Here is a 13,225-nt window from a genome sequence, read left to right on the forward strand (position 1 = left end):
ACCTGTGGCTGTTTTTGTGCTCCACGGCAGAACTGAGTATGGCTTGTACAGCCTAAATTACTGACTAGTAGGTTCTTGACAGGGAATGTTTGCTGACCCCTGATCTAAGCCATCACAAGAAAATCTCGACCTCCAGCTTCCCTTTCCATTAACCCAGAGGATCCCCTTTAAGATATCTATAAGACCCCCCACTGCATCCTTCCGCAACCAACTTACTGGTAAGGGGAGCACTGTTTCCATTTTCCGTCTTTGTTATAATCTCTTGTCAATGAACACCAACTCCGACTCAAAACATAGCCTTCCTTGGTGCACTTATAGAAGTATTTATTTCTGAACAAGAAAGGGAAGGTACAGCTTGGGGGATCTGCAAAGCAAGGGTGGAGCAGAAGGAGAGACATGTGCATAAAAAGTCAGCCTTAACCCTCGCTGTGCTCACAACACACGCTTTCTCTACCACACAGAACTGTTTTCAAGGCGGTTAAACCTCATCAAGGGCTTCTGGGCTGGCTCAGTGATAAAGAGCCCGCCTGTCGATGCGGAGGATACAGGAGACACAGGTTCAGTCCCTAGGCTGGGAAGATCCCCTGGAGACAGAAGCGGCGACCCACTCTAGTCTTCTTGCCTGGGGAAATCCCACGGACAGAGGAACCTGGCGAGCCACAGTCCACGGGGTCACAAAGAATCAGACACGACTTAGCAACTCAATAACCACCACCACCCTGTAAAGAGTCAGGATTTGGACGCAGGTTTGTCTGACAGCAAAAAGCACGTAGCCAGCTGCTTCCTGGATCCTAGCCATCTACACACACCCTCGGGATGCTCACCTTCCGCGGTGCAGTACCGCCATCTACCTTGGAATATCTTGTCGATAGAGCACCAGGCATAGTCACTGCGGACGGAGATGCAGTTGTAGTAGATGATGTCATCGTACACGAATGGAAAGATACAGGAATAGTTATGAAACACTGGGAAAGAGGAAACAAACACGCTGACAAAAGGGAACTGACTTTCTGACTCAGTCTGTCACACTTGATGGCACCCGCCTCCCTCACATTCACACGTGGCTCGTCTCTCTCCCTGCCTCCTCGGCATCTGGCACAAAAATAGCCAAGTGAGTCTCAGAGGAAGCCTGTTTCATCCTGGGCCTGGAAGCAGACTGGAGCCCCTGGCTTCCTTTTCATGGAAGTCCTCTACCCACTGTGCACCAGACCCAAGACGCAACTCTAGAGTCTTTCTTAGCATCGTTTTTCTCTCTCTCTCTCCTAGGAAAAGAAACCTCTTAGCCTGTCACAGTTTGTCCCTAGGTATCTCTCAAAGCTGACCACTTGTCTTGACTACTCAGTGACTTATTTCTGGATGCTTCTAACTGATTTGGCCCAGCTCTTCTTCACACTGCAGCAAATATCTTCATTCTTGAATACCAGCCTGACTCTGCCACAGCTCTGTTCATATTCCATTACTCTTTTTTTTTTTAATTATTTATTTATTTGGCTGCACTGGGTCTTCATTGCTGCATGTGAGCTCTTAGGCACAGTATGTGGGATGTAGTTCCCCGACTAGGGATCGAACCTGGGCCCCCTGCATTGGGAGCATGGAGTCTTAGCCATGAAGTCGCTCCATTACTCTTAGGATAAGAAACAGCATTGAAGTGGCTTATGACATCCTACTTGACCTGGTTCCCAACTGCACCTCCAGCCTCACCTTGGACCACCCTTCCTTGGGCTCTCTCTGCTCAAGCTTTGTAAGGTCTCCCAAGTGTACCGCCGTCTTTCTTGTCTTGGGGATTTATAGATGTGATCTCTGATTGGCAAGAACATCACACACCCTCTGCCTGTTTACCCTCCCCTGACGTTCATCCTAAATGTAAATCTCCAAGGAACTCCCTTGAACATCCAGTCTGTACCAGATCCACTTGCACAGAACTTCCTTACAAGCTCCCTTATACTTCTTATAAGTTCTCGTATTTATTTAACATGGAGTGACTCGTTCAGTGTCTGTCTCATTTGTCAGATGTGACCACATATATATTGTTCAACGATAGACCCATGGTATCAACTGACAGGTCAGGACTGGTCCAGAGAAGAAACTTAACCTACAAATGATAAAATCCACAAATGCTGATGTTAATTTCAGTGGAGAAGAGAGTACTTTTCCAGAGGAGCATGGAAGAGGAACTTGGAGGGCTGACTTAACTGGGTCTTGAAATATATGGTTTGGCTACCATGATCAGGGAGAGCCTTTTATGCCAGAAAAACAGTGAATGAGGAATTTCCCTGGGTTTCCAGTGGTTAAGACTCAGTGTTTCCACGGCAGGGGGCATGGGTTCAATCCCCCTACAGGGAACTAAGGTCCTTCTGCCGTGGGCAGTGTAGCCCAAAATAATTAACTAAAGAAAGAAAGAATGAAAAAAAGAAGAACAGTGAATGAGAGTACAGCAGCAGGGAGGTAAGTGCCAGGAACTTTCGAAACATAACATTGTTTCATGGGTGGGGTGAGATGGGGCCTCGCATTTGAGATGCTAACAAATAAAAAAAAAAGATGTCTCCTTACCTGGGAATGGAGGAGAGATACGGACAATCAAGTCTGAAAGAGGATTAAAAAAAAAAAGGCAAAATTTAGACCACCTCCTAAAATACTCTATTCCCAGACAAATGGCAATTACAGGTACCTTGAAATTTATGGAGCCAACTGCTCTCCTATTACAGAAAAACTGTCACATTTTGGATGACTTATGGTTACTTCTAATTTGGACGGGGGGTTTATGTCCACCCAAGTTCAGTTCAGTTCAGTTCAGTTCAGTCGCTCAGTCGTGTCCGACTCTTTGTGACCCCATGAATTGCAGCACGCCAGGCCTCCCTGTCCATCACCAGCTCCCGGAGTTCACCCAAACTCACGTCCATCGAATCAGTGATGCCATCCAGTCATCTCATCCTCTGTCATCCCCTTCTCGTCCTGCCCCCAATCCCTCCCAGCATCAGAGTCTTTTCCAATGAGTCAACTCTTCTCATGAGGTAGCCAAAGTACTGGAGTTTCAGCTTTAGCATCATTCCTTCCAAAGAAATCCCAGGGCTGATCTCCTTTAGGATGGACTGGTTGGATCTCCTTGCAGTCCAAGGGACTCTCAAGAGTCTTCTCCCACACCACAGCTCAAAAGCATCAATTCTTCAGTGCTCAGCTTTCTTCACAGTTCAACTCGCACATCCATACATGACCACTGGAAAAACCATAGCCTTGACTAGATGGACCTTTGTTGGCAAAGTAATGTCTCTGCTTTTCAATATGCTGTCTAGGTTGGTCATAACTTTTCTTCCAAGGAGTAAGTGTCTTTTAATTTCATGGCTGCAATCACCATCTGCAGTGATTTTGGAGCCCAGAAAAATAAAGTCTGACACTGTTTCCACTGTTTCCCCATCTATTTCCCATGAAGTGATGGGACCAGATGCCATGATCTTAGTTTTCTGAATGTTGAGCTTTAAGCCAACTTTTTCACTCTCCTCTTTCACTTTCATCAAGAGGCGTTTGAGTTCCTCTTCACTTTCTGCCATAAGGGTGGTGTCATCTGCATGTCTGAGGTTATTGATATTTCTCCTGGCAATCTTGATTCCAGCTTGTGCTTCTTCCAGCCCAGCGTTCTCATGATGTATTCTGCATATAAGTTAAATAAGCAGGGTGACAATATACAGCCTTGACATACTCCTTTTCCTATTTGGAACCAGTCTGTTGTTCCATGTCCAGTTCTAACTGTTGCTTCCTGACCCGCATACAGGTTTCTCAAGAGGCAGGTCAGGTGGTCTGGTATTCCCATCTCTCTCAGAATTTTCCACAGTTTATTGTGATCCACACAGTCAAAGGCTTTGGCATAGTCAATAAAGCAGAAATAGATGTTTTTCTGGAACTCTCTTGCTTTTTCGATGATCCAGAGGATGTTGGCAATTTGATCTCTGGTTCCTCTGCCTTTTCTAAAACCAGCTTGAACATCAGGGAGTTCACGGTTCACGTGTTGCTGAAGCCTGGCTTGGAGAATTTTGAGCATTACTTTACTAGCATGTGAAATGAGTGCAATTGTGCAGTAGTCTGAGCATTCTTTGGCATTGCCTTTCTTTGGGATTGGAATGAAAACTGACCTTTTCCAGTCCTGTGTCCACTGCTGAGTTTTCCAAATTTGCTGGCATATTGAGTGCAGCACTTTCACAGCATCATCTTTCAGGATTTGAAATAGCTCAAATGGAATTCCATCACCTCCACTAGCTTTGTTCGTAGTGATGCTTTCTAAGGCCCACTTGACTTCACATTCCAGGATGGACAGTCCATTAATTCAGGGATGAGCACTCACTATTCCTCAGGTCTTTCTTTGTGTAAGTCAGGATAAATCCACCGCATCCAAGGTCACTCAACTTTGACCCATTGGTTGAAATTCCACAGGTCTGAAAGCTGGATGGAACATCTAGCTTTTGCCCACATGCCGACATTGCAGGAAAACAACCTGTTTGTCTGTTCAGTGCTAGAGGCTGAATATTTATAGCAGCCTTGGTGATTTTGTTTGATTTCGTTTCGTTTCGTTTCTCACGTCATTTTGCTCTTTTATCATCCCTGAGCCTGTTTCAGGAAGTGTCTCAGCGGCATTTCCACTGTCATAAAAGTCAGGTTGAAAGTGAAAGTCACTCAGTCATGCTCGACTCTGCAACCCCATGAACTATACAGTCCATGGAATTTTCCAGGCCAGAATACTGGAGTGGGTAGCTGTTCCCTTCTCCCGGGGATCTTCCCAACCCAGGGATCGAACCCAGGCCTCCTGCATTGCAGGCGGATTCTTTACCAGCTGAGCTAGCAGGGAAGCCCTAAAGTCAGATTGGACCCAATTAAAGACTAGAAAGGAGATACACAGACGTGTTAACCAACAACATTAGCTTATATTTGATTGGCCATTCCTATGTTCCAGCCATTGTCCTCAGTTGCTCTTCACAACAACTCTATGAAGGAGAGATTATAATTGAGAACACTCTTCTCCTCCCTGCCCCACCAAAGTTTACGGAGGTGAAAACATAGGCAACGGGAAACTACTGGAAGTTATATGACCACTGACTGGTGGGAACAAGGTTCCAACCGAGGAAGTCCTGCTACGGAGACTGCGTTCTGGACACAATATTGATATTATCTTGGATTTGTCACCTACCTGTGCAAGTGACCTAGCCGATATACTTCACTCTCCTGATCTCTGATATGGTGATGCTAACTCATAGGTCTGTGCGAGACTCTATACCTCAGGAGCTACGGCACGGTGAATACGTCATCGGTGTTAGCCAGTAGCAGACCTGCTCTTCAGAAAGTAGCTGAGAAGTTGTCTACGTTTTCAAAGTCGTGATTAGATAAATGATTGATCTGGGTGGTTTCCTGTGCTTCATGCCTTCTGCTAATTATCTCACCGAAATCATGCTTACAACACTACTGTAAGATTGGTATTATTATGTGTTATTGTGGAGCCCTGTACTAGGGTCACAAGTGTGGAGCCTTATACCAAGGTCACAGAACAAAAATTTCCAGAATTAACCAAGCCCCCTAGCAACTGTTGCCATGAGCCTACTCACCTAAACTGACCAGCTCCTTGACCCCCATATTAGGTAAAGTACCTACGTTATAGCATCCTAACCACTCACTCAATGCCACCCCTCCTGTTGGAATTTTCTGTCTTGAGGCTATAAAAATTGGCCACTAGCCCACCAGCATCTCCCACTATAATAAACTCTATTCTCCTCTCATTGTGCCTCGGGTCTGGAAATTCTTTTCCAACCTTCGCACATGCCAGGACAGTAATATTTATAGATTGCAGAGTATTAATGATGATCTCTGCAGTGGAGGCTTAGAGAGGGGGGGAAAAAATCACTGTTCAAAAGCCAGAGAACTTGTGAAATAGATCGCTAGTCCAGGTTCGATGCATGAGGCAGGGTGCTCAGGGCTGGTGCCCTGGGACGACCCTGAGGGATGGGATGGGGAGGGAGGTGGGAGGAAGGGTCAGGATGGGGAACACATGTACACCCATGGCTGACTCATGTGAATGTATGGCAAAAAACCACCACAATATTGTAATGTAATTAGCCTCCAATTTAAAAAAAAAAAGCCAGAGAACTAAGAAGCAGTTCAGGTACTCTGGCTGCAGAAAATGAGCCTCTGAAATAGTCCTGCCTCTATGGGGTTGCTGTTTCCAATTCTGAACCTTTCCCAGGTGGTGCCACCCCAAAGCTGAAGCTCCACTCTGGGCAGATAAGGGTCATTTTAGGATAAAACCATGGGTACTTAGCGGCTTTCCTTGTGGCTCAGATGGTAAAGAAATTACCTGCAATGTGGGAGACCGAGTTTCCATCCCTGGGTTCCCCGGAGGAGGGCAGGGCAACCCACTCCAGTGTTCTTGCCTGGAGAATTCCATGGACAGAGGAGCCTGGCTACAGTCCATGGGGTTGCAAAGAGTCGGACATGGCTGAGTGACTACATTTTCTTTTCTTTCTATGGGTATTTAAATTTCGTTATAAATGCTAACAGTAGCTGGGTGGGTTTTCTGCTTTGTTCAGCCACGGCAGTTAACTTTTACACCCTCTTATCTCTACAGTTTTTAATCTTCATGGCCTTCTCCTCATTTTACAGATGAAAGAGCAGAAAGAGACTTTCACTTAAACCTTTCCCACACAGTCAAAAAAAAAAAAAATGCAATGCAGCCTGAACTCTTGCCCAGCTCTGTCTGATTTCAGGAAATAAGTTATTTGTTTTACAAACCTGGAAATGATCCTTTGACGTTTCATCTGCTAATACTGATGAAAAAAACTAAATCCTTACGGATCTTCTGTGGCTGTGCTTTATGCCCTCACCACATTGTATGCCTGGGCAGACATTACCATCTTTATCATCAGATCCCCTTCTCCTCCCCTTTCCTTCTTCTCTCCCCTTCCTTCCCCACTCTTTCTCCTTCTCTTGCTCCAGCTGATGATGAGAATAAATGCCCCCACCAATCGACTGAGAAATTCCAGTATGCCCAGTGTGTTCTGAGAAAGAGGAAGCTAAAGGCAGCCCTCTCCCCCCGACCCCAGCCCCCTGACATCTGAAGGCTGACTGAGCACTCGGGGCTTGCTAGCCCTATGCTTCTCCAACCAGGCATCAATCACTCAGGCGTACTCTGAGATCATGAGAAAAGGAGATAAGGCAAGAGCTCTTGGGCACTGTGTGGAAGTACAGACTAACGCATGCTCACCGGGTCACAGACTACCAGACCCTTCCTCTCTTTGTCCAAAAACAGTGACCGCTGCCTCTTTGTCAATTACACCTTTCCCATGCGGTTCTGTCTTCACTCCAGAGAAGATTAACCGAGATACCCAAGCATAACATTGCCTCCAATTTCTGATCACATCCGTTCTTGGGTGAGATCCGGCTTTCTTAATCTAAGACTCTCCCGCTACAGTCTCCCACCCGGAGCCCAAACCCTAGAATAGATCCTAACACCCTCTTCCTGAGACACCCCATGGTATATCCTAGGCCATGTGGTCTTCCTGGTTCCAATGAGTGAGAAGCCAGTTTGTTCAGCACCCTTGTGTTCCTGGTGGGCTTGGGTTAGATGCAGGTCATTGACAGTTTCAACGATTTTACCTACCTTTTCTATATAATCCGTACAACAATGATAAGAGATAAAGATCATTTGCCCTCTAATGAATTTGTTTTCTGGAGAGGGAATACACTGAGTTCAAACTTCCAAAAGATTATGAAAGGGAAATCATGTCATCTTTTCAGCCACCCCCAACTCTAGCCTCCCCACAGATAACCATGTTGTAATTCCTATGAAACCTACAGAGATAGGTCATGAATATTCAATGTATGTATCAATAACATTTTACTCCCTTTTTAGACAAAGGAGAACTTGGCTTACATCCTGTTTATTTGAAGCTTACTCTCTTAACAAAAGATCTTGGTAAACTTTCTAAAGCAATACATAATAAGCTTCATTCATTCTTTCTTTCCTCCTTCCTTCCTCTTTCTCTCCCCTTTCTTCCTTCTTTCTTTCCTTCCTTCTCTCCCTTTCATTGTAGTAAGGACCCTTCACATGAGATCTACCTTCTTTACAAACTTTTGAGTGCACAAACCAATAACTGCTAGCTATAGACATCATGTTTTCCAGCAGACCTCTGGAACTTATTCATCTTGCGTTATGGAAATCTTTCACCCATTAAGCAAACTCCCTATTGCCCCTTCTCCCCAGCCCTTGGCTCTCACCAATTCTATTAGTGTGACTATTTTAGCTACTTCATCTAAGTAGAAACACACTGTATTTGTCCTTTAGTGACTAGCTTATTCCACTTGGCGTTACGTCCCCCAGGTTCATCCGTGCCGTTCCATTCGACAGGACGTCCAGGCTTCCTCCTTCCTAAAGTATTATAACCATTATACAGATGAGAAGCTTGAGGCTTAAAGAGAAGCAAAGTGACCTACTGATGATTACCCAATCAGCAAGAGGAAGAGCCAGGATTTGAACCCAGGGTACTTGAAATCTTCGATTCGGCACTAGCCATTAGGCTCTATTTAAAAGATACCATGAACATTGGCTAGAATCTGCCTCCTGCCCATCTCACTCCAGACCACCACCTCCTAGGTCTCACCTTCCTCATCTATCCTCCCCTCCCTGATGCCTCTGGTGCTCTCACCTGATTTCAGCCCATGCAGGCAGAGGGCCAGGGACAGCCACCTCACCGGGTTTCCCATCACTCCCAGTGAACCACAGGTGGCCTGCCCAGTAGCGCGCGTCGCTTCTGGCTTTATGCCCTCCAGTTTCTGCTCCTCCTACCCCTGCTCTTCCGACTATTCAGACTCACTCCACAGCCTTTTCTCCCATGCCCCGAATCCTAGGCTGCCTACAAAAACCAGGAACAACCATCTCAGAAAGCTCTCTAGCAGCAGTCTGGAAGTGTGTCCCTGGACCAGCTCCACCATCTTCACCTGCAAACTTGTTAGAAATGCAGGTCCTTTGGCCCCCACAGCAGACCTGCCAAAACACCGAGGCTGAGACCGGTTGCCTGTGTTGCAACAACTCACCTCCTGATGAGTCCAGTGTTTGAAAAAGTTTGAGAACCACTGCTTTAAAGCTTGCTTCACACTTCCTTATCCATTTCATATCATCTACTCCCTTGATTATAAAAAACAAAAAAGTCTAACACAACAATGTCGAGCAACGATACCCCAATAAGAAATATCATTAAAAATTTCCAAAAGAAAAATGTATTTGTTTTCTATCCCTGATTTAATAGAAACTCTTGCAATAATTTAACCAAAGTTTCTCAGCCTGGACTTTGGGGAAAAATAGAGACACAGAGAGAGAAATTCCAGTAAGAAAGGGAAAGTCATCTTCAGCTTCCTGAATAAGAAAGGCTCAGAGAGGCTAGACATCGTGCCTTGTGGTCAGCCAGTATGTGGAAAGGATGGATCTTAGTCCACTTTAGAATTCCTCTCCCACTTGCCATCTCTGGAGGGATCTGGGAAGAGTGCTTTATAAGAGAGAAGAGACTAGAAGAGTGACTTCCCCGAAGGAGGCGGGTGTCTTGCTGGACTCCCCGAGGCAATCCAAGATGAGGAAGAAACTGTCCTGGAGGCCAAGTATCATGACAGCGTCAAGAAGGGAGGCACTTAACGCTCATCCTGCAGATCTTGTCTGTGCCAAGACCTTTTCAGACGTTATTTCCCTTCTGCCCCACTTGCAAAACATACGGAGATGGGGGACTGCTTAGACATAGGTGTGCCCTTTCCAAAAAGAGATGAGAAAACAGAATACAAGAGAAGTGGGGGAACTGATAAAGGCATGGAGAAGCCTGAGTCTCTCTTGTCTGATGCATTGATGCTGTTGTGTAAGTTGGGTCCGACTCTTTTGCAGCCCCATGGACTATAGCCTGCCAGGCTCCTCTGTCCATGGGATTTCCCAGGCAAGAATACTGGAGTGGGTTGCCATTTCCTTCTCCAGGGGATCTTCCCTTACCTAGGGATCAAAACCGAGTCTCCTGCATTGGCACGCAGATTATTTATCACTGAGCCACCAGGGAACTCCTGTGTGATGCATAGGTTTTTGCTTTTTCTATTTCTCTGTTTTGCTGAACTGACAGATGCCTGGCCTCTCTGCAGTTAATGAGGTCACCTGTCAATCAAGAGTAAGCAACATGGCTGGTATTAGCGCTTCACCCGAAAGAGCTGAGAGAAGTCTCATGCAACTGTTTGGCAAGGGAATTGGATTCGTGGTTTGACATCTGGGGAAACGGAGGCTCCAAGAGGCAACATCATTTGTCAGAGTTACGTGGCTGGTGCAGGTGTGGAAGGACACAGATTCAACACAGGCGCCCAGAGGAGGGCATGGCAACCCACTCCAGTATTCTTGCTTGGAGAATCCCAAGGACAGAGGAGCCTGGCAGACTACAGTCCATGGGGTTGCGAAGGGTCGACTGTGACCGGACCGACTGAGCATGCACGCACTCACCTTGATGTCAAGCCATCTTGCTCTTTCACACCCCATTGTTCACAGTGACCTTTCAGTCCCTTCATAGGAAGCCTGGTCTCTCCAGAGTCACAGGTTCAACTCTTACTCTCTACCCATGAACTTACTTCATCTCAGACGCTTGCTAGTTGAGAGACTCTGCAAAATTACTTTTGCTTTCTGAGCTCGCACACCAGATCTCTAATACATCTGGGGGTACCTGCATCTGATTTGAGAGCCCAGTGAATGCTTTTTCTTCCTTAGAGTAATTCCATCACACTATGTAGTCTATTACCCTTACTGTTCGGATACCTACCAAGAAAATCAGTGCAATGTGAGGTCAGTTTTCTATATCGATTATAATTATTATTTTCTATTGTTATTGTTGATCAGTCACTAAGTTGAATCCAACTTTTTGCCACCCCATGGACTGCAGCACGCCAGGCCTCCCTGTCCATCACCTACTCCCAGAGTTTACTCAAACTCAAGGCCATTGAGCCGGTGATGCCATCCAATCAAATCATCCTCTGTCGTCCCCTTCTCCTCCTGCCCCCAATCCCTCCCAGCATCAGGGTCTTTTCAAATGAGTCAGCTCTTCGCATCAGGTGGCCAAAGTATTGGAGCTTCAACTTCAGCATCAGTTCTTCCAATGAATATTCAGAACTGATTTCCTTTAGGATGGACTGATTTGATCTCCTTGGTGTCCAAGGGACTCTCAAGAGTCTTCTCCAACACCACAGTTTGCAAGCATCAATTCTTCAGCAATTATTTTCTATACCTATTATAATTGTTATTTTCTATGGAAAAATCCCATGGATGGAGGAGTCTGGTGGGCTGCAGTCCATGGGGTCGCTAAGAGTCGGACACGACTGAGCGACTTCACTTTCACTTTTCACTTTCATGCATTGGAGAAGGAAATGGCAGCCCACTCCAGTGTTCTTGCCTGGAGAGTCCCAGGGACAGCGAAGCCTGGTGGGCTGCCATCTCTGGGGTCGCACCAAGTCGGACACGACTGAAGCGACACAGCAGCATACCTATGATTTAATAGGTTCATATTTCTGGCAGATAATATCTGTCATTGGCTAGGGAAGATAGCTTGTGGATCTTTGACATTGTCTCTCTCTTTTTTGGGTGAATTTTTAAAAACACTCTTAATTCTAACTTCTCCCCAAGATAATGGGAAGTTATACTCCTGAATATTTATGAGGCTTCGGAGGCGGCAATGAAGGTGTGCTCAGTTGGTGAGGCACGTTCTAGGGATCCATCCCACCCCACACCCTAAAGTCATGGACGGGACGCTATGAGCAGGGCCGAGAACATCCTACGCTCTAGACGGGCCGAAGTGGACGTTAAAGAGAACCCATTATTCCTCTCCTGCTCAACTGAAGAGTCATTATGCCCCGAGGCACTCAACCAACTGTGATAAACTATTTTTCAAAACCAAAGTGGGTGTCTAGCCAGCAGTACTGGGAGGGATGGGGTGAGGATGGAAGGAAAACTTGACCAAAGTCATGAGCGTACCAAGAGGCCGCACGGGGGGATCTTCCCTGGTGGGCCAGTGGTTGAGGATCTGCCTGCCAGTTCGGGGGCCACAGGTTTGATCCCTGGCCTGGGAAGATTCCGCATGCCGCAGAGCAACTAGGCCCATGCGCCACAGCTACTGAAGCCCTTATACCTAAACCCGTGCTCTGCAACAAGAGAAGCCGCCCCAGTGAGAAGCCCGCCCACTGAGAAGTGGGGCCAGCAGCGAAGACTCAGCACCGCCAGAAAGAAAGAAATAACTCTAAAAAAATAAAGGATGCAGCGCTGGACTTGAAATCCTAGAGATTCTACATGGATACCTCTAACCACAGGGAAACAGAAATTGCCGATGATTCTAGCAGCAAGGCGGTGATGTGAGGCTCAGCTTTATCTTCTGCCAAAATGGAAAGATACGTGGCACTGGATTTAGATTCTTGCAATACCAGCTCTAGAATTAGCAGAAAATATATGAGCACTCATGTCAGAGGGACACTAACTTTTGAATCCTGAATTTCCCACTGATTTGTTGGGGACGCTGATTTGTTAGCTAAGTAACGACTATCTTTTATAAGGGTTGTTTAAGATCTGTATTTCATAGAAGCACAGCACATGAGGAAGAACAGGTGTTCAGCCTTCACTGGTGTCTGTTGTTTTTTAAGAGTTGAGTCATTGTAAATAAGATATGTGAATCCTGAAACCTGGTGTATACTTCTGCTGGGGCAGCCATAACAAAACACCATGGACAGGGTGGCTTAAACATCATGCCTTTATTTGCTCGTGGTTCTGAGGACTAGAAGTCCACGACCAAGGTGCTGGTGAATTGTATTTCTGGAGAAGCCTGTTTTCCTGGCTTGTGGAGGCTACCTTCTTGCCGAATTTAAGGTCTTTGCCCTGTGCTCATATGACGGGGCAGGGTGGGCGGGAAGAGAGAGAGAGAGGGCAAAGAAAAGAGATCTCTGGTGTCTCTTTGGGAACACATGTGCATTTGGGGAGAGACACCATCCAGTCCTTAATACCCTGATTTATCTCTGCAAAGTGAGATTGTTGGTCTCAGCCTCACTGATACCGTGGGAGAATCTGAGGTTATGGGCATGAATTGTCAGTCAACGTAAAAGAGCAAAGATGTCTTGATTCCTGGAAAAGTTGACCCATACCCTCATGTAGACAACTGGAACTTAATGTTAACCTGCAGCTCTCATGCAGTTGATAATTTCA

The 13,225-nt window shown here is 46.2% G+C and overlaps 1 protein-coding gene across 1 annotated transcript; it reads right to left on the bottom strand.

The window, feature by feature from the left end:
* Positions 1-212: 212 nt before the first annotated feature.
* Positions 213-8,736, bottom strand: LOC128063991 (binder of sperm protein homolog 2-like). Its single transcript, XM_052656814.1, has 4 exons — positions 8,679-8,736; positions 2,551-2,583; positions 825-965; positions 213-364 (listed from the first exon to the last, which is right to left on the bottom strand). The coding sequence occupies exons 1-4, from the start codon at positions 8,734-8,736 to the stop codon at positions 213-215; spliced, it is 384 nt and encodes a 127-aa protein (XP_052512774.1).
* Between the last annotated feature and the right edge of the window lie 4,489 nt (positions 8,737-13,225).

The sequence above is a fragment of the Budorcas taxicolor genome, chromosome 18 (genome assembly GCF_023091745.1).
Source record: "Budorcas taxicolor isolate Tak-1 chromosome 18, Takin1.1, whole genome shotgun sequence".
Lineage (NCBI taxonomy): Eukaryota > Metazoa > Chordata > Mammalia > Artiodactyla > Bovidae > Budorcas > Budorcas taxicolor.